This window comes from Colletotrichum jinshuiense, chromosome 6, assembly GCF_051148585.1.
Source record: "Colletotrichum jinshuiense chromosome 6, complete sequence".
Classification (NCBI taxonomy): Eukaryota; Fungi; Ascomycota; class Sordariomycetes; order Glomerellales; family Glomerellaceae; genus Colletotrichum; species Colletotrichum jinshuiense.
In genome coordinates this window covers 3,054,643-3,075,126 of record NC_139313.1, presented here as the reverse complement: position 1 = coordinate 3,075,126, position 20,484 = coordinate 3,054,643, and the positions used below count along the sequence as shown (strand labels likewise).

The following is a 20,484-nucleotide window of genomic DNA, read 5'->3' as shown; positions in this document are numbered from 1 at the left end:
CATTTGTCCAGAGCTGTTCACTCTTTTCACTACACCCGAACTTGGATTAGAAAAAGGCCCAAATGCTGCCCTTCTGACTCCTGCACTTTGTTTACTTCAGAGCTATAAATTACAGACATCATAACCACTAATTTAGGAGGACAACCCTGGGCCACTGCAGACCAGGACAGTTACTCAAGCAGCCAGTGCCCATTTCCGAAAGACGGTGATATTATGAATGTCAATTGTGTGGTCGTGTATTGGCTATAATGGGATCCGTATCATACCACGAATCACCTTCTTGTGCGTGCCTATTTTCATAAAATTACGTGACCTTCTGTAAGATTTCAGCTCTGGGTCCCTGTGTGCTGCGCTCATGTTGGGCTCCTTCGTCAGGCCTCGCCTGTCATCCTCCTTCCCTGGTGGCTAGTTTCTCGTGGTTGTTCCAACCGGAGTGTTCAACCATTTCCCTAACAAAGCGCTCTGATCCGCGCCACCAACAACCAGGGCCTTGAAATTATGTTGAGAAAATCGCAAACATTTCCAGCGACCTACAAAAACCCCCTCCGATCCGCCTCTCGGACCCCTCGATGCCAGATCTTGGCCATCTTCTTATATCCATCATCATTCGGATGTGTTCCGTCCATCAACTCGTAGCGTTGGGGCCCATCTGAGCCATGCATGTCCGCGACAACTATCTTGCAGCCCTCAGATTCTAAATCGTCCGCAAGCTTGAGATATTGTTGGTTGGCTCGTAGAATTCTATCTTCAACCCTCTCGTCCGCGGTGACTAGCAGAGTCGAGAGTATGATGGTAGAGTAGGGGGAGGCCGCCCAGAGATGTTCGAGCATGGCCCGAATCCGGATTCCGATATGTTCAAGATCAAAATCTTGTATGCAGTCGTTCGATCCGGCGTTGACAGTGAAGAGGTTCGGCAGGATACCAGGGACACACCTTTGGGCTTTTTGGTCGATTTGGTCAATTCGAAAGCCTCGCCATCCCTCACACCAGTTTTCCTGCATCACTCCAGCCTTTCGAGAGCCAACCATCTCAGGTTTGTACCCGTCAGCTATAAGCATCTGGCGCAAATATCCTCGATACCCATTGCCGTGGCTTGACCCTTGCCCATACGTCACCGAACCGCCGATTGGCATCAGCCTCAATGCCGGAGCCCGCGAGTTAATATCTGATTCATCCATAAATTAGTAGAATCCGAGAATATGGCGCATCTAGTGAGTGACCCACGCCTTTGGAAGCTCTGAGTGGCATAGAAGCGAGCCGAGAAAGCTGGTTTGGCTGCCACATTGGAGGAAAGGACCCGGACCATCCTAACGCCTAAGGACTTTCTGGGGGTTGAAGGCATTAATAATTCTGATCGCAACCTAGCATCGAAGTGCTACAGACAGGAAACATTCAAGGATCGCGCGCGCCAGAGACTGGTGTGCAATGGAACCAAGCCAAGTTTCATCGCCCCAGCCTGGGCACTAGGCTTTCTTGCTTATGTAACACAACGCCGCTTTTTTCTCAAGGCAAATTCGGGGCCTGTACGGCTTTGACTCAAGCTCAGCATGCCTCGACTCGACCTGCTCAGCTCACGCTCACCTTTTGGTCGCCTCTTCCTCACCCGTATCTACGCTAACCTCCATATTATCCCGACCAAGACCTCCGCATCCCAGAACTCGTCCCTCAACAGACTAAAGTTGCAGAACTGGGACATCTTGATTGGTCGCGCACTATATCCAGGGCTGCCAGGGTGAATCCTATACGCACTAACGTATTGGCTGTACGTCCTTTGGGACAGTAGGCGATATCCCAGCTCATAGCATGTTCTGCTTCTGAGAGCAGGAACACATCCCATGAAAGCGTGCGACACGGGTTCTCACCGACACAATTTCAACGCATCGTGATCATCATTTAGAAGTTAGCGAGACAAGCTATCTCTATGTAAACCAGTTGTTTCAATACCTCATCCTTTGAGTGCCGCAAATAACTCTTAAACCCTTTGTGCGGCTATCGAGTATACCCGGTAGCGGAGATTTCTCACTATCTCGTTAACTTAGTATTCGCACTTGAAGCTTAACAAGGCCTCTGAGATGTCATAAGACATTTATGTGTCTCTGAATGAGTATTTTCTATCTGCAACTACAGCAGAATAGAGATAACACACGACCAGGGATCTGGATCAACACAATATCGGGTGACAGAGCAGGGTCTGCACTGTATACCGCAAACGATGAAGTGAAGTGATACGACGTTCAAGAGAATGTGTTACCAGCGGCAGCTCATTTGGTAGACGAGCAAGTCGCGAGCGTTCATGGGCTCGACGCTAGGGAAGTTCCCGGGTATGTAGTCAATACTCTTGGGGAGCATCTCGGCATTAACGACACCCTGAGCAACAGTGCGCAAGCCGAGCGGGACCATATGTGCTCGAATATCGTACGTCCATGGCGTCCTGAAAGGGATCATCTCACGTGGCTACCGTGGTCATTACAAAACTGAACATGCATGCGATAGTTAACATCTGCCCTTCACCACTTCAAGTCATCCTTACTTGTCCCTGTTATCGGGAGACGCTGCAAATGGCACATTATACTATTTGTTATCTTACAGTAGCCTATGACAACTTCCTGGTCTTTGAGTCGGAGATAAATGATGCGGAATACCATTCACCATAATTTGAGCTATATCTCTCTGAGAGCTACGCAAAACCGTCTAGCTCATCATCAAAATTCAATGCCCGATATGGCCTTGTCTTTGACGGCAAGCGCTATCCGTATCTTTCAGACTTAGGATCTCCCAAGATACCTCTTCTTCTTCTGCCGTCGAATTGGTGGATTCCATGGTTCATCCGGCTCCATGCCAATCAAACGGCGCCAATGGAAATGTTGAGGGTTCTCTTGTAGTGGAGGTATTCTGTCATAGTGAAACGGAGCCGCTTCTAGAAAATCTAATGGGCCAGTATCCGGTGTTGCATGATCTTGGAACCATCTCAATGAGACATCGAATTTGGGTACCTTTCCGAATTGGTGAAGTGGTTTGAACCACTCTTCGTGAGGCATTGGATATCGGGGGTAATAAGGGTACGCCCAGATCTGGAGCTCCTTCAAGCGAGGCAGTTTAAGCGCCACATCCGTCCACAACTCGTTCCATTTGATCCTTTCCGCAACAGCTTCTTCAGCATCAAGCTCCATATATGTCGCTATCGGAGCGCGCCATACGAGTTGGAGCTTGTTGATCCTGACGAGAGACTCGGACGCTGTAGTGATTAGAAAGCGTGAGAGGGGGTCTGTGCCGATGAAAGCGAATGTTGTATCGTCATAGATGGAATCGATTGCCTCCTCATGCATGCGCTTACAAGTGAGAAGGATGGCCAAGAAAGGGCTGAATTCTTGGACGAGAATCCGCCCCTGGGGTTGTTTGGCGTTCGTTTCCTCTTCTTTCCTTCCACTCTCTGAGCCTTCAATTGCGCGTAGAATTGGTGGTTCTTCCTCGCATTCCCAATGATGAGACCATGATGACACACCGCGAAATCGCCAATCGTTGATCGCGTCTCTTTCATCCTTTGAACCTGGACCGATGCCGCCCTCAACAGTTGTTGGGTCGGCCGGTGGGGTATTGAGAAGGCGGGCGAGCTCGGCCTCACGGATGTCTTCGGCGTCGGGGTCTGCAATGCATTTGCAGTGAGATAAGGGTGCGAAAGAAGAGTTACCGGATTTGTATACGTGTTGAATCGAACCTGTGGCTAACCAGAGGTAGCCATAAATGCTCTGGCGAATTTCGAGTGGGAGAGCGGAGAAGAAGCTGGACTGCAGCTGGGCATTTGCTGTTCTTAAGGGCTCTGTCCCAGGGTCGGCTGCGCGAGCAGCCTCTTCAACATAGTTCTTCTTATCCGCCATACTCTAGACAAGATAAACAAAGAACAGACTGGATAAAGATATGTTAAGATGAGATGGTGATGGTGATCGTAGTTGACTCGTGTGCGTCCACGACCAGATAAGTAAGTTTACTACGAGGTTGCCTGGAATTGTTTCTGCTTACTCCCCTCCATACTGAGTGTCCCATGCCACCTCCCTAAAGGGGTTTAACGTCGTTTACGACATTCTGTTAGTCCAATGAAAATGTGAAAGCGGCTCCTGAAGGCGGACGACATCATGCATGAAGTTCCTGTCACACAGCCGGCATCAACCCCCCTTAAAAAAAACACTGGAAAAAAAAACCACCCACCCAACTATTCACCTTGTAGTGGATATGTTACCAAAGTCGAGATTCGACGATGGAAACAAGGTTTGCTACTATACAAACCACTACAAATCATTACGTACCCTGACGCCCCTCAGTGGGGTTTACAAATTGGAGCTCAGTAATTGGTCAATCCTGAGATCCTTGAAGCTTTGTCTTACCCCAGATGCAGCCCAGGGAGGACGAGCAGCTCCTTGACCTATGCTTCTTATCTCCAGGTTTGCCCTAGACCGCTCCGTTAAAAAGCACAGTTTCTATCACCATATTCAACCTCTTCATCTCATGAGATAGGTCTCCATTGCCACTTGTCCGTCCGGCGTTGCTCATTTCAGCGACAGCCATGAGCCGTTCTTCGATCCAGCGGCTTGCCCAGTTGCGTGGGGCATCGGCTCCACGCGCTTCTACGCGGCTTGGCCCCAGATACCAAATCCTCTCGGCAAGCAACCCGACAACTCGGCAAAATATCCGACAAAGAACTCCGTCCGCATTCACAGCTCTGCAATCGCGGAGGCTGCTCAGCAATACGGCGCCGAGGTTCAATGCCGCAGAAGACGAGGAAGAGACGGGTAGTTACAGTGAAGCCGATCATGAACATGCCGTCATTTCTACCTTTGACCTGTTCTCTATCGGCATTGGGCCTTCGTCGTCTCACACCGTTGGGCCTATGCGAGCCGGCAACATCTTTGTCGCCGATTTAGCCGAAGCAAACTTGCTGCACAAGGTCAACAAAATACGCGTCTCCATCTATGGCAGTCTGGCGTTGACAGGCGAGGGCCATATGACGCCCTCTGCTCTCCTGCTCGGTCTCGAGAGCGCCGACGTGGAAACCGTCGACACTGCCTACGTGCCGGAGAGGTTTACCGAGATCAAGGCCACCAAGAAGCTGTACTTGGGCCAAGGATTGCCAGAGGGCAAAGGGAAGGAGGTTGCATTCGACTACGAGCGTGATTTCGTTTGGGAATGGGGTCGGAAGCTACCGATGCATAGCAACGGCATGCGCTTCACTGTCTTCGACGAAGAAGGTTATGTTTTGGCCACTAATGACATGTTCAGTGTTGGCGGCGGCTTCGTAGTCAACGGCGCCTTGTCTATCAACCCAGATGCGTCCTCGTCCTCGTCCGTTGCCCAAATGGAAGCCACAGATGGATCAGCGGAGAGTACCGGAAGACATCCGGCCGACTTGGCGGAGAACATGTTTTACAAAGAGATTCGACGGTCTGATGCCGCTGGAGATCGTCGGACCGGCGCTGAGGTCAAGCCTTTGGACGAGGCAAAAGAGGATGCCATGCTTCTGGGCGATGCACAGGAAGGTCTCTCGACCGTAGCAGCAACGTCGGCAGAAAACGGTGTTGATGGCACCGAGAACTCCGAAAGCGAGTCTCAGAACGGTCAACAACCAAGCTATCCATTCCGAGACGCAGCCAGTCTACTAGCATTGTGCCGCAAGCATAATCTCACCATTGCACAGCTCGTTTACGAGAACGAGAAGAGCCACGGCTACACGGATGAGGAGATTTACCACAAGCTGTTCAAGATCTGGCAAGTCATGGACACTAGCATCTTGGAGAGCGTACAGGCTCCATTGGACACGAAGCTACCGGGCTCGCTCAAGCTGCACCGACGTGCACCGGCTCTGTATCGGAGGTTGACCCGAGGACTGTACTCGACAGCCGGTCATACGTCAGCAAACCCTTTGGAAAAGGGCACTACAGAGAAAGCTTCCTTGCCGGGTTCGACATCAACTCCCTTATCAATCAGCAAATCAAAAGCCCAAAGCCTTAGTGTCGGCCGTCGTCAACCTCCCCGGATACTAGGTTCTCTCGACCACCCGATCACGCCCTCTCCCTCACGTCGCACAGCCTTTCCTACAATGGACTATCTGACCGTCTACGCTATCGCGGTCAACGAGACGAATGCGGCCGGTGGAAGAATCGTTACGGCTCCAACCAACGGCGCGGCAGGCATCATCCCTGCCGTGCTCAAGTACACCATCGAGTTCCTCAGCGACGATCCAGAGCGCGATATCCCGACATTCCTGCTCACAGCCGCCGCCATCGGCATGCTGTACAAGCGTGGCGCTACCATCTCGGCCGCCGAGGGCGGGTGCATGGCGGAGGTTGGCGTCGCTTGCTCTATGGCCGCGGGCGCCTTTGCCGCATGCATGGGCGCTAGCCCTGAGGCCATTGAGCAAGCTGCTGAGATTGGTATTGAGCACAACCTTGGTCTGACGTGCGATCCCATCGGCGGCCTTGTTCAGGCGCCTTGTATCGAGCGGAATGCGCTGGGTGCCATCAAGGCCATCTCGAGTGCCAACCTGGCCTTGAGCAGTGAGACTGGTACGCAGAAAGTAAGGTTGGACGACGCCATTCGGGCAATGCGCCTGACGGCCAAGGGGATGAGGAACGAATTCAAGGAGACGAGTTTGAGTGGACTGGCAACGAGTGTGCCGTTCAATATTCCCGTCAGTGTTCCTGACTGTTAAGTGTCATTGCGTTTCGAGTTGAGCCGCGCTGTTTGTAAATTGTATTAGACACAGGAAAAAAAGCCGCAATGAAGGATTGACCGCAGATAGAGTTACATTATTAAAGACTCGAGCTGCTTGATAGTCTGTTAAGAAAGTGTTCAGATTCTTTGTTGATGGAAACGGTTGTTTGCAAAGACACAGCCTTGTCAAAAGAGAATAGATTTTACTCGGTACAGATTTGAAAAGGTTTCTTTGACGCATCCTCTGTTCAAACCAAGGACTTGGCCAGTCCAAATCCGAATGAATAACAAGCAAGGTCTTTGGTTTATGTTCACAGCGAGGTTGAAAATATTGAGAATCATTCACAATAAGTTACATATGACTGTTTGATATGGGGGTTCATCACCAAAGTATCAATGAAGTCTATTGTATAAGCATGTGTCCGCGAACAATGTATATCAGACTCGTAGTCGATGTGAGTCGCAGTGGGGTCGCATTAGTCGTTGAAAGAGTCCTCAACGTAGACATTGTACGGGCCCTTGGTGAATGTAAGGTTATAAGAAGGCCAGTAATGGGCACCAAGGATACGAAAGATGCCTCCCTTTTAAGCATGGTAGCAAACCGTCGTACCTTCAACCGGTGTTCCAAAGAGTTTGCTGCCGTCAAATATGATTTCTTGGCCTTCGTGCACGCGTAAGATGATGTATGAAAGGCCTTATACCGATTTCAGTGTCGGGGGCAATTGTTCGATTTTAATCTCTTTGATAGTCAATACACATTCTTAGTTACGAGATCAAACAACCCTGACGTAACCAATGCCTCCACTGGCCAGATACACCGTATGCAACCTCACTACTGTTAAGGAATATGTGCCTTCACATCAGGATTTATAAAGTACAAGAGAAGAGTCGATGCAGTAGCATGCGGGGAAGCCTGGCAACTAGTAGGTAGGTGCAAAACTGCGAATACCGGGGAATGCAGTTGGAAGGAAGTTGCTTATCCTACCAACTCCCGAGACTAAATCGATCATTCGGGCAACTTGGCCGAGCGGTCTAAGGCGCCAGACTCAAGATAAGGGGTTCCACCTTCGCATCTTCCCCTAGCGGGGCGTATTCTGGTCTCGAAAGAGGCGTGAGTTCGAATCTCACAGTTGTCATAATGTTTTTGCCAGTATTGGGTTTTGAAGAAGGAGAGAAAGGCATGGTCCATTTCTCGTGTGGTACGATCTGTTACACTATTATATATGCGCCATCGGGATGCCCTCACAAGCTCAACAGAAATACAGAAAGGAGTACAAGAGTCACATTCAAAATTTTGGTCCCCACAGGCAGGCAAACCATGTGGGTATCTTTTGCATGTGCGACTGGAGCCGAGCTCTCGATGGTAGCGCCGGCCATTGGACAGAGCCTTTCGCTTTCTTTGGGTTTAAGTTGAACAATATCTGTAGACCACCTTAGGGTACAAACTCTTGGACTTGGAAAATCTTAAGGGGTATTTGGGAGAAACACTGTTGCAGCCACTTCATAGAAACGCTTCGCAACCCACCGCGATTGATGGCTCGTTTTCCACTTACCCGCTTTTCCGGTCAGGGCCTTCTCCCCACGGGGACATCGCGCCTTTTCCGACTCAAGAACTCATGCAGGCCGGCAGCAAGGGTGCTACCGGGGACAACCTATTCGAATTTTGGGTGGGTTTTCAATTATCTACGATTACCGGCATTGCAATAATAGCGCATATCACATCTTCAAGTCCAGTTCAATCAAGGGCTTGAAAAAAAACAGAATCTGATCGTGTGCTCAACAAACCTGCTTCCAAAAGAGAACTCCACAAGCACGTTGGAGTCGGAGAGTCGCTCGGGTTTCTTGGGCGCTATGCCACTTGACTGGGGTCCTTGCATCACCTCCGCCTTTGAGGCACAAATGAACATCAAAAGATGCAGCGGTCAAGCCGAATCTTTCTCCAGCTTCAGTGCTTTCCCCCGCACCCCTCACTCCAGACTCCTACCCTGTAACTACCCTGTACCCTGCACCTGCGTCTTGCCTTTCCGTTTACATGGTGGAACGTCCACGGGTACGATGATCCCATCTCTCAAGGTCGTCGCGAAGCGGATATACTCCAAAGCTGATGTAAATGGATACAATGTGGAGGAGCGACTGCCGTTCATCGCCTCGGGTAATCTCCGCTCTAGATGGAACTCTCCGGTGCCCAGCTTTTGCCCAGCTTTTGCCCAGCCCTTTGGTTCACAGGATCAACAAGCCCGGCTGGGTGTCAACCACCTACCCCTCAAACCCCTCAAGCCCCGGCCACGATGGTCCATCGGTGAGGAGTGATGGGGCTTGGCACTGAGATATAAGAGTGGGCTGGGATGCAACGCAATCGAGGAAAAAGGTCTAGGAGAGGTTGCAGTTCCTTTGCTCCTGAACCAGCAAGCACTATGGCGTTCGCAGTACTTGCCGCCGGTCTTTTCCTCTCAGGGATCCAGGCCCAATCTTTGGCATTGGCTGAACGGCTCTTGCCGGAAAAGGCTCAGATCATTGACCAAAAGAGCTTCAACGTCTTGGAAGTCGTCCCGCCCCCTCAAGAGGTCAATGCCACGACAGTGAGTCTCCTTTGCATGGACGTTTATTGTACCAGCATCAAATGGTTCGGCAATGACTTACATAAAGTCAGGAGTTCCTCTGGCCCGGGGTGAGCCATGAGTCTCTTACAGAGAAACCCTTCCACGTATATGACCCGGAGTTCTACGACATCATCGGAAGCAACCCCTCCTTGACTTTGATTGCAACTTCAGAGACAGACCCAATCTTCCATGAGGCGGTCGTATGGTGAGAGACTACCCGCTGACTAAGGGACTAATTCATGAACTACGGGCTGAACTGAAAAGGTACCCTCCAACGGAAGAAGTGTTCTTCGTTCAGAATGCCGGGGCTCCTGCCGCGGGAACGGGCCTGAACAAGTCATCCATCGTTCAGAAGATCTCATTGGCCGAAGCGGAGGCACTGCGTAACGGCTCCCTCGGTGCCGACGAAGTGGAAGTTGTCACTGTGCCGTCTAACCCGCAGGTTATCAATCCCAATGGTGTGAAAATATAGTCGAAGCATTCTTTCCATGGTAGCTCGCTGACCAGATATAGGTGGAACGAACTATAATGGCCAAATCATCTTTGCAGGCGAGGGCCAGGGCGATCGTATCCCATCAGCGCTGTACCTGATGAATCCGCTTGAGCCATACAACACGACTGGTCAGTCACATTCAAGTCGAGCCGATCAAGGGTAACAGTAGGCTGATGTAATACTATTAGTGCTCGTCAACAATTACTTTGGACGCCAGTTCAACTCACTCAACGACGTCGTCGTGAACCGTCGCAATGGCGATATCTACTTTACCGACACCATGTACGGATACTGGCAGTACTTCCGACCCGAGCCAGGCCTGCGAAACCAGGTGTATCGCCTGAACCCGAATACAGGCGCGCTCACCGTGGTTTCTGACGATTTCGTGTCGCCGAATGGTAAGTTGAAATCTGCGCTGGATTTGAGGACTAGCACTGGCGGAGTAATATCACACAATGTTGGTTTTATGAGAGCTAATTGTTGCTGCTATTGAACCAGGCCTCACTTTTTCGCCCGATGGCAGCTACGCATATGTAACAGACACCGGCATCAGCCGTGCTCTGTTTGGTTTGAACTTCACCCAACCGTCCACAGTGTGAGTCCCTCCATCTTTCATCGCAAACTAATAGTATCTCTCTTCGGGGTTTCATCTAACTCTTGGTACCAGGTATCGGTTCGATGTCAAGGAGGACGGAACCTGGGAGAATCGCAAGACCTTCGCCCACACATCTGCACGTTTGCCCGACGGTACGCAATTTCTGCTCTCAATAACCAGGCTTCCTACAAGCTAGTACAAATTCATTCATGGCTGACTTTATGGACGTACAGGGATTCACTGCGACTCCAAGGGCAACGTTTATGCCGGCTGTGGAGATGGCGTGCACGTCTGGAATCCTTCTGGGAAGCTGATTGGGAAGATTTACACGGGCATCGTCGCCGCCAACTTTCAATTCGCAGGCGATGGACGTATGATCATCATGGGCAAGACGAAGTTGTTTTATGCCACCCTCGCAGCCTCGGGGGTTGCCTTGACTTGATTTCGAGCAGTGGCGGATTGTATAGACTTGCTAAATACTTGAACCACGCCTTTGCGCGAAACATTCCACTACCTTCGATCACATATTGGTCTCTCCGACTCCACTGCACATTTACTACCAAATACTACTTAGCAGGGACGACACACTACGCATGAGAATACCTCAAACCATCTCACTCATTCACACCATGGGGAACCTCCAAACGCAATCCTCCGCGGTGAATAATGGTATCCACCTCCTTCATTCCAGCAACCTTCAGAAGGACATCGTCGTCAAACATGCCCAAGTAACCTCCCTCACCTGCAGCCTCTAGGATGGAAAGACTTCCCCACGCACCTCCGCCGAATAAACCACAAACACCCTTTTCGAATGCCTTGGCCTTGATCTCGGGGCCTAGAAGAACTATGTACTCCCGCGGGAATTCTTCAGCCTTAATGATGGGCTGTAACTTTCCCTGGCTCTTTCTTCTCAGCTCATTGGGGTTGAACGGGTTGTTGGGGGCCGCCTTTTGTATGTTGGCACAGACGAGCTTCGGGGGCGGAATGACAATCTTTTCTTCCGTGATAAATCTGCGCCGGATCTGGCGAGCTTTTTGAGTAGGGCCGGGCTGAGGGTGGTTCAGGCTGTCGGCCGGGTCATACGTTTGCTGAGTGCGAGAGCCGTCGGGTTTCACCCCCCGGAGTTTATCGAAGTCCTCTCTCATACCGATGCCATCGGATGCAAGATTTCGAATGCTATGTGGCTTGCAGGCCACCTGTGTGGCCATGGCGGCCAAGGATACCATAACGAGTACCTTCATTTTTGGATAGACGAGAGTTGAGCCTTTTGTTAGGGGTTGGTTATATGACGCCTGTTTAGGCGACAGAGTCGTGAGTGCAACAGAGGGTTAGCTGGACTGCTGATGGCAATTGAATTTATGGATTGATGAATGAGAAGCACAGTTTGGGAGGAAAGCCTGGGACGTGTCATATATTTCTTGCCAGCCATCGGAGTTACCCTTAGTAACCAAGTGTCCCAAATCCGCGGTTTGGCTAGTGTTGTCGTGTTCTGGCTCAAATACTATCTCCGTTGTCCCATGTCCTAGAAATGCAATCAATTCCCTTCGGGGAGGGGTTATTGTTTTCGGATGCAAAGCCAGATGCTAAATCCCACCCCGCGTCGGACACCTGGTGTAACGAGAAGTGCTCGACACGGGCATGAAGGGAGTTTTGTAATAATGTCTAGGAGTATCTGCCATCCAGCGCGCGAAGTCAACCAGGTATTCCGAAAGCAAAGAATTGAAAGGCTTTTCTCACAGATTTTGACTCGGTTATAAATCAAAGTTTAAGTAGACCACGAAACTAACAAATTAATTTCTACAGAGTACCAAAAAGCTAGACTGGCTATGAAGACTGGCTACGAGCTTCCAATCCCTTCCACTGGGTTTGGTTCCTCCCACCACACCATTATGTACTAGCTCTGAATTACTTCCAACTCTCCTTGTACCAAGATGTCAGGCTGTGCAATTTTGACACCATTGTCCACACTGTCAACGCGAACCAACTCAAAAAAAAAGACAGCCAGATATTCCCAAACTTGACGTTATCATGTCCAACAATACTTCAAATGCTGAACCAGGTGCAGAAATGCAGAAAAGGTCAGATGCCACCTTCAACGCATGGAGTCTTTGAACAAAAAGCCATCAATGAAGAGTCGACTAAAAGTCCAATCCCTGCAACATGCTCTTTGCGAGACCGTATTTTGGTTTATTTCCAAGCCCGCACGATCCGGGTAATGCGCGAGGTCGGGGGAGAGTTCTTGAGGAGGTCAAGGAGGGCCGTGGCCGTTTCCGCCTCCTTCGCAATGGGCTTAGCGTTGGTACATTTAGTCGTAAGGGGGCGGAAAGTAGCAGAGCCGGTAGCGGTGGTGTCCAATGTAACAGAGCTAGGTGCGTTCAAGAGGACCAACGAAGTCTCGACGGGGCTCGAAGCGTTGAGGCGGGAAGCCGGGAGATAAACCGAAACACTGATCAGCTTCGTGATAGTTACCGTGTTAGATTCCTCCGTCGTCATCTGTCTCTGAGTAACAGTGATGGTATCGAGCTCGGGAGGAGGGGACAAGGTGATGGTCGAGGCCGGCTGGGTGACAGAGACGGTGACAGTAGGACCGACAACGGTTACCGGCACAACCTTTTCCACGAGATGCGTGATGTGGTGAATCACGGTTTCGACGGCGGGGCTTTCAGGCTCGGGGACTTCGACATCGACAGGTTGTGGCGGCTCCGGTTGTGGGGGGACCTTGGGCTTTGGCTTAGCGTAGACAGTTAAGGCCGATAGCACAAAGGCAGCAAAGATGGATCCTTTCATTTTGATGCCGTATAATGTAAAGATATGGGATTGATTGAAGACACAATACCACAAACCCTAGGTTATCAGCTTTGGGAGGTTGGCCGCTGCGGTAAAATGTAGGGATGACGGGAGAAGAAAAGCTGTTGATTGAAAAGCGCAAAACCCAGTTCTTATATACAATCCTGGAGGGGGCTTTAACTGTGAAGGCATATCTCCCGTTGCTGAAGAGATTTAACTAACTTTGATTCCTTGCTGGTATCTTTCATCAATTGGTGGTTCATACGATGACTTCCATGGTTCAGCAGAGTCTAAAGCAAGTTCAAGAAAACTTAGGGCCCTGAACCAAGGAATCATACCAGGTTGTCAACGCCAGATTGGTCGGGGTGTGTTTGCGCCCAGCTGTTCGAAGGGCTACCTGGGACTGTGCGCTGAGCGTGATAACAATGTGTGACGAGCCCAAGGAAGTCTGCGCTGGGAGGCAGGCAGTCGCCAAAAATGCCAGTACCAACTATCATAGCGTTTGCTAGTCGGTTCCTATGTCTCTTCTTCCAAAATCTAGCGGAAAGTTTCCCGTGTGTTGGGCAAAATTCAAAAATTCCGAAGAGTGCATGAACTTAGCTACGGCCTTTTGGGGTTGACGAAAAGTCATCGAGTAGACCTGACAGTAAACGACACAAGGTGGGTTAAACACCATAATTTCTATTTTAAGAGGATGGATCGCTAGGGGAGTGGCCAACCAATGGAGCTCACACCGCACCCCCTTCCGTGATGGTCTAGCATTCGAATGTTGATCTGGCATAGGACGTGGGGGAACAACGGAGATAATATTTGCTGAGAAAACAGGAATCAATAAACTTGAGGTTCGGTTTCAGAAGCGTTCACTAGCGGTGGTAAGCTGTTCTTGTGGGCAAACAACAACAATAAAGAGAGCCTTCACTTACGCATCGTTCATATCTTGGGCCAGGGGGTCTGGTGAATTATACACGTCGAAACAGGAATAAGACATAAGGTGCATACGATTTCGTAGAGTGTGGTTCGAGGGCTCATCATAGTGGAAGTTGCCCATGGGAGAACACACAGGGGGGGGGGGGGGGGGGGGTTGATCTGCCTGGCTGGACAACGGCCATTTGAACATGAGACAGACCATCCAAGCCAGTGACATTCTCAACAACGGTCTTGTGGAGCAAGTTCTGAGAAAATACGAACTAGTGTACTCTATAGGTAGTCTGGCACGTGGGGTAAGAGAATGGAGCTCTTTTGCGGGTATGTTTGGCCTAAGAGATCATCTTTCCTGTCACCCATTCAGATCTGCCATTCATTGGTGGTAGGGCCTGGAAGAGCTCATCAATATGACCATCTCTAGATAATTACGGCTTGGTGGCTGTTCGGTCTGTTCGTGAACGCTGTCAACCTTTTTCCTGGTCCTTGCCATTCTAGCACGTACGAAGCGCCGACCCTTTCCATTTTCATGGGCGGATCATACATTACAATACTAGGCACTCTGCCACGTGAGTTACTGCCTAGATAACCCGGCCGTATGGGTCATTGCGTTTCGACAAGCTAATGTTGATTTCCAAGGCTGTTACGGCAGGGTTGCTAGCGTTCTACGGATGGAGACAATCCGCTGTGCGCAGCAGCGCCAGGGTTCGATTGACGAGAGTCCGCTCTTGAACGACCGTTTCGTAGAGCTGTGAGAAATAGAAACAGAAAGGCTTTTGAGCCCCGGAAGGCCTTGACCGGCAGGCTTCTTTTGGCCAATGATGGGGGCACAAAGCTGCTGGCTGAGGCAGTGATGTCGAGGTTCGAGTCGTCGACTACGACGACAAGGCACAGCAGATTGCTGGCCGCTTCTGCACTATGGTCCGATTGCCCGGGGGCTGGTTTAGCTTACTTTTAGTGTATTTATGCACCGGCCGCACTCCACGGGGGGGGCATTTCCAGCGCGGGCGTGGGAGACTACGGAGGGGGTCCCTGCCGTGGTGGTGGGCCCATCTACAGAAAAAAACCAATGAGAAGTTGCCGCGTTGGATGACGTAGGCTGCCATTTACACTACACGCTTCAGCAAAAGTCGCCGTGGTCGCAGATTGCATTGCCGCGCAGACGTCCAATCCTCAACTCAAATCCGACGACTTCCCCCTACTACAACCGCCCGCTCCCTCTACGACGGCTCCAAACCCGCGATTGCACCATATGCCGGAATCACAGCCCCAAGAGCGGTCATTCCGCGTCGACCACCTCCTACGGCCTGTCGAGCGACCCGTCAGCTACCTTACGCGCGCGGGCATCGCGGCCTCGTACCCCCTCCGCGGGGTATGGTACTTCCTACGAAACAAGGAGTTCTACCCGCTGTTCCTGAGCCGACTGTTGCCCCTGTCCATCATATCGTTCCTCGTCTACTTCATCCTCTTCACCTTTGCATTCCTCCCCCAGTTTGCCTTCCTGGCCATCTTCCACGGGTGGGGCGCGTGGGTCAACGCCGTGGTGCTGGTTCTCGGAGAGGGCCTCGTGGTGATCCAGGGTCTCTTTGAGGGTTTCTTTGTTGACGAGTGCCGGGTGGATGTCTTTGATGTGAGTTTCTCCCGTGCTGGTGTTCGAACTTTGAGGCAACCCGCAGCGCGCTGACAGCACCTTCCAGGCCACTCTCATCAAGCAATCACAGACAGACCTCGTCGCTCCCCACCGAATCCTCTTCCACGATGCCCCCACCGCAGTCAAGATGCTCGGCAAGCCGACGACCCCCGCCGTATTTACCCCCTGGTCGATGATCCAGATAATTGAGTTGATCGTCTTCTTGCCCCTTAACTTCGTGCCGATAGTCGGCACACCTGCATTCATCATCATCACGGGCACGAGGCTGGGCAAGCTCGCCCACTACAGATGGTTCCATCTGCGGGGGTTGAGCAAAAAGGATGCCAAGAAGGAGATCTCATCGAGGACATGGGAATACGTCTGGTTCGGGACGGTGGCTATGATCCTCGAGCTGATCCCTGTGCTGTCATTCTTCTTCTTGCTCACCACTTCGGCGGGGGCGGGATTGTGGGCAGCGAGGATCGAAGAAGACAAGAGGAGGCGGGCCACGGAGAGTCTGGTGGGAGAGGAGCCTCTATCGCCGCCGCCACCCTACGAAGATAACCCTGTGTAGATGTGGGATACTGGCATTCTTCTCACTAACTAGCAAGCAAGCAAGCAATTAATTGCTTTGACATCCGCATTTGCCTCGGCTTCCACAACGCATCATTGATACATGTATTGTCACTGCGGCCACCCTACTAGCATGCTGACCCTGAGCTGCTGTTCCCTATTTTACACTTGGGAGGATGAGAAATAACACGGCACCTATGTCCCCTGAATTGCCATTCCAGCCGTTGCAAATACATGATGCTTTGATTGCCCGTGAGGGAGGGGACCTCCAACTGAAATGAAAGTAACATGCCTTCGTCACGGTGTGTGCTCCTCATACCTTCCTTGCTCGGGTGACTGAATCCAAGATGCCGGGAGAGGACCCGCCATGGCAAGAGCAAACCATACCAACATGTCTGATTGCTGGCCATCCGCAACTGATGTGGACAAGGTGAGCGTGCCGGGATGGAACAGGGAGAGTGAGCATCGTGGTCCTTCCGTTGCCCTACTCCTACTCCTACTCCTACTCCCGCTTGTGCATTGCTAGGATTCGGTTGAATTCCATGGTTGAGGGGAAGAGGCAGCGTCGTTGTTGCCAGTAGCTTCCTATTCACTTGATCGGGCGAGGTGGCTTTTGCGCTTCGCCATGTTGAACGCAACCTCCTTCCTCCATAGACAAGCATGCCAGATGCGTGACTTCCCTTTTCCCATCTGGCCCCCTCTCAATATCAACAGCGGGAAGGAAAGGCACAGTTCCTTCTGTTGTCGTCGGGCCTCCGCACAATTTCCTCTGCCTCCCCTCCATGCTATTTAATCCCCCTTCGCCTCTGTCTTCTCTCTCCCATTCTTCTCTTCTCCATCCTCTCTCTCTACCTCGCTCACTCTTTTGTCCTCGTACAGTCGCACGTAAACACACACAGATCCTCTCTCTCTCTATCTCTCTCTCTATCTCGCTTGTCAACGTCCTTTTCGTATCCAGCTTTGTTCTGCGTATCCTACGTATCCCGCGTGTTCTTCCCACACCTAGATCAGCCAACGCTTCCAACCGCCCGAAATGCGGGTTTCCCTTGTAGCCATGACGGCCTTGGTGTAAGTCGCTCGCCTCTCGGTGTTCTGTTTGACGAATCAAGACACAAACAGCTGACCGCGACCACAGTGCTGGAGCCTTCGCTCAGCACACCTGTCCTGCGGCTGCCACCACCACGGTCTTCGTTACTGTCGGCTCAGCCAAGGACCCTGTTCCTTCGGTTGTCATTCAGACTGTCATTGCCACGGTTCTTCCCCCTGTCGAGCCCACCTGGTCTCCTGCCTCTCCATCCATCCCGGCAACTCTCACTGTTACCATCGACAGCTATGGTCCTCCTACTGGCGGCTCCCAGTTCACTGGCCCCAAGCCCTGGGAGTCCTCTCTCGCCACGTCTGCTGCCTTTACTGTTGTCACTGCCACTGTCTTCTCTCCTGGTACCAATACCCCTGTCGGCAATCCAGCTGAGCCTACGGGCAGTGATGCCACTAATGGACAAGACACGCCGACAGGCTCGACGCTTTCTGTTGGGCAGTCACCTCCCGGCTTCCCCTGGAATCCTGCCAAGACAGCCACCACTGACTGCTCGTCCATCACTGCTGTTCCCGTTGGCTCTGATAGCAATCCTGCTGGTGTCACCGTCATCACAACAACGCTGTTCAGGAACAACGCCACTCCGGGTCAAGCCACCCCGTCTGTGGATACGGTTGTTGCTTCCTTCACCGTCACGTTCCCACGACCTACTGCCACCGATTCCGTCCCCGGTTCTGCCCTGACAAGCGGCATTGTCGTCCCCAACTCTGCAGCCTCGGGCAGAGTTTTCACGTACACCGTTCCTGCACCAAACGTCAGCGATGCTCCATCTGGTGCCGGAAATGACCCATCTGTCACTTCCTTCACGACAACCTTGTACCATACTCGGCCAGCCTCTGGCCAAGGCACGCCTGTTATCGACACTCTTGTGACTTGCTTTACTGTCACCTTTCCCTCCGCAACTGGCATTGTGCCCGCTGTCACTGGCGTTCCCACAGTTACAGTCACAGTCCCTGGAGGTGCATCAGACGTTACGGTCGGCACAACCACTCGTTACGTTCCCACAATGGTGCCCGGTCCTGATGGACAGCTGAGCTACTCCGTTCAGACTCTTGTGTCGACTTTCACTGCTCCTCTTGCCGGTTCACCTTCAACGGCAGGCACCAGTATCATCACTGTTGTTGTCCCGGCTGACCCTATTGGCACCATCCTAGTCAATCCAGCTAATCCTTCCAGTGCCCCAGCGGGCGGCGTCGCAACCGTCTTCACCACGACACTTTACGATGCTCCTTCAAGCTCAGTTGTTGGTAGCCAGTCCAGTCTTTCTCCACAGCCACCTGTTGTCATCCTCACCTTGACAGTTCCTCAGCCTCCGGTCGGCACTGGTCCCACTAACCCGTATGTGTCCCCCAACATCCCCGGCAACATTGGCTCCGCCGGTGCAAGTTCTGCAGCGGTTGTCACCACCACAATTTTCCAAACAGCCCCAGGCCCTGTCTCGTCAGTCAATGTTCCAGGAGGTACCAATCCAACCTCGGTTCCTGGTGGCTACGGCGATGTTGTTGTTATTGTTCCTGGTTCGGCCGGCATCCCCGTCTCTGGCGTTCCTGCCTCTGGAGTGGTCGCTCCTGGGGCTTACCCCTCGTTGCCTTCAGCTGGATCCGGAACTTCTCCAGGTTCTGTTGGTGCTCCCTTCACAGCCTCCATCTCTGTCAGTGGCATTGACCCTACGGCCGCAAATGAACTTCCGGGTGGGTACGGCCAGACAGGCATTCCTTCTCTGGTATCCAGACCTGCGTCGACCTTGACTGTCGTCCAGCCAATTCCTGTTTCTGGTGGTGTTGCTGGTGGTGCAGCCTCTGTTGGCGGCGGCTACGGCTCGGTCATTGTCGTTCCTACAACCCTCGCCACAACCCTCACCACAATGCCCGAGGTTTCGCCTTCGGTAATCACACTCTGGCCAGTTGACTCGAGTGCTGGCGCAGCTCTTCCCGGTGCTGCGACGAAGACCTCTTGTTCCACTGCATTGATTACTGACGTGGCCTCTACGGCTGTTCTCACGAGCACTCTTGTGAACGTTGTTGCCGATGCAACGACCACGTACACGTTCCCGTACGAGTCTCTCGTCACTGTCGTAAACACCTCGACTGCCGCCGCTGCCACTGATGCCGCCACTGCCACTGATGCCACCGTCTCCACGGCCGCCATCACAGACGCTATCTCAGCCTCCACCTGGCAGAGCGTTGTAGTCCAGAGCTCCGTGATTGTTCAAAGCACTGGCGTCCAGGTTTTCACCACTGGGGCATTCACCACAGTTGTCCAATCTCCCGGCATCATGAAGCGATACATCAACTCTACCACTGCTGTGCCTCCAGTCCCAACTCCGATGTGTACTGGCACCACAGAGGTTGGCAACCTCAATCTGGACGTAAGTTAACATTGCTTTTTTTCTATGCACAACTTTCTCACTGACAGCCCTCTTACAGTTTGACGACGTCCCTCATGGCCCCATCTACAACCCTTATCACCGTTTCTGGTTCTCCAAGGGTTTCTTAGCTGGCCCGCCTCCGTTGATGCCGTTTCTTCCATCATCCGGTGGCCGCCTGGTGGAGTATGTGCCCCCCGTTTTATCCAACAGTACTTCAGATGATGCTTTCTCCGGCGACACCGCTCAGATCGGCATGGGAAGTCTTGCTTCTTCTCCTTGCTTCCGATTCGACTTCTTCGGCATGAATCTGGGCTGCCACTCTGACCTTCCTGGTCAGCTCTGCCTCTTCACCTTCACTGGCTATGCTTGGGATGCCGATAACTCCAGGGAGAAGGAGGTTGTCAGTCAAGACGCCTGGGTGAACGCGTGCACCCAGTCCGCCGACTGCCTTCTCACTCCCTTCTCCGCCACGGGTTTCGCCGGTCTCAGCTCCATCCTGGTCACCTTGCGCGTCGATGGACGCCCACAGGTCTGGTGGGGTGATGACCTCCGCGTTGGCTGGTCGAGGAATGACTGCGACACCGCAGCTTGCCGACAACAGTTCGAACCAGAGGTCTCCAAGCACCACGGACCTACTTGGTACTGGACTCCCTCTGGCTTGAGGGTTCTTTCTCCGTCCCGAATCAACAAGTACTATCTGGGTTGACTACGCACGTATT

At 52.0% G+C, this 20,484-nt stretch overlaps 8 protein-coding genes across 8 annotated transcripts; 4 read left to right on the top strand and 4 right to left on the bottom strand.

Annotated features, from left to right (window-relative positions):
• Positions 1-530: 530 nt before the first annotated feature.
• On the bottom strand, positions 531-1,306 carry EsH8_VI_000780 (SGNH hydrolase-type esterase domain-containing protein; the record flags this gene model as incomplete). The annotated part of the gene is made up of 2 exons (XM_083272033.1): positions 531-1,165; positions 1,225-1,306. 2 exons carry the CDS (start codon positions 1,304-1,306, stop codon positions 531-533), a joined length of 717 nt encoding a protein of 238 aa, XP_083127207.1.
• A 1,459-nt stretch (positions 1,307-2,765) lies between these two features.
• On the bottom strand, positions 2,766-3,875 carry EsH8_VI_000779 (uncharacterized protein; the record flags this gene model as incomplete). The annotated part of the gene is made up of 1 exon (XM_083272032.1): positions 2,766-3,875. One exon carries the CDS (start codon positions 3,873-3,875, stop codon positions 2,766-2,768), a length of 1,110 nt encoding a protein of 369 aa, XP_083127206.1.
• Positions 3,876-4,558: 683 nt separating this feature from the next.
• Positions 4,559-6,700, top strand: EsH8_VI_000778 (serine dehydratase alpha chain-domain-containing protein; the record flags this gene model as incomplete). Its single annotated transcript, XM_083272031.1, has 1 exon — positions 4,559-6,700. One exon carries the CDS (start codon positions 4,559-4,561, stop codon positions 6,698-6,700), a length of 2,142 nt encoding a protein of 713 aa, XP_083127205.1.
• Positions 6,701-9,116: 2,416 nt separating this feature from the next.
• EsH8_VI_000777 (uncharacterized protein) lies at positions 9,117-10,832 on the top strand (the record flags this gene model as incomplete). Its single annotated transcript, XM_083272030.1, has 8 exons — positions 9,117-9,281; positions 9,353-9,507; positions 9,567-9,760; positions 9,816-9,923; positions 9,984-10,193; positions 10,294-10,390; positions 10,463-10,542; positions 10,624-10,832. The coding sequence occupies 8 exons, from the start codon at positions 9,117-9,119 to the stop codon at positions 10,830-10,832; spliced, it is 1,218 nt and encodes a 405-aa protein (XP_083127204.1).
• Positions 10,833-11,004: 172 nt separating this feature from the next.
• On the bottom strand, positions 11,005-11,631 carry EsH8_VI_000776 (uncharacterized protein; the record flags this gene model as incomplete). The annotated part of the gene is made up of 1 exon (XM_083272029.1): positions 11,005-11,631. One exon carries the CDS (start codon positions 11,629-11,631, stop codon positions 11,005-11,007), a length of 627 nt encoding a protein of 208 aa, XP_083127203.1.
• Positions 11,632-12,577: 946 nt separating this feature from the next.
• EsH8_VI_000775 (uncharacterized protein) lies at positions 12,578-13,177 on the bottom strand (the record flags this gene model as incomplete). The annotated part of the gene is made up of 1 exon (XM_083272028.1): positions 12,578-13,177. One exon carries the CDS (start codon positions 13,175-13,177, stop codon positions 12,578-12,580), a length of 600 nt encoding a protein of 199 aa, XP_083127202.1.
• Positions 13,178-15,350: 2,173 nt separating this feature from the next.
• On the top strand, positions 15,351-16,302 carry EsH8_VI_000774 (uncharacterized protein; the record flags this gene model as incomplete). The annotated part of the gene is made up of 2 exons (XM_083272027.1): positions 15,351-15,728; positions 15,796-16,302. 2 exons carry the CDS (start codon positions 15,351-15,353, stop codon positions 16,300-16,302), a joined length of 885 nt encoding a protein of 294 aa, XP_083127201.1.
• Positions 16,303-17,334: 1,032 nt separating this feature from the next.
• EsH8_VI_000773 (uncharacterized protein) lies at positions 17,335-20,471 on the top strand (the record flags this gene model as incomplete). The annotated part of the gene is made up of 3 exons (XM_083272026.1): positions 17,335-17,369; positions 17,437-19,765; positions 19,824-20,471. The coding sequence occupies 3 exons, from the start codon at positions 17,335-17,337 to the stop codon at positions 20,469-20,471; spliced, it is 3,012 nt and encodes a 1,003-aa protein (XP_083127200.1).
• Between the last annotated feature and the right edge of the window lie 13 nt (positions 20,472-20,484).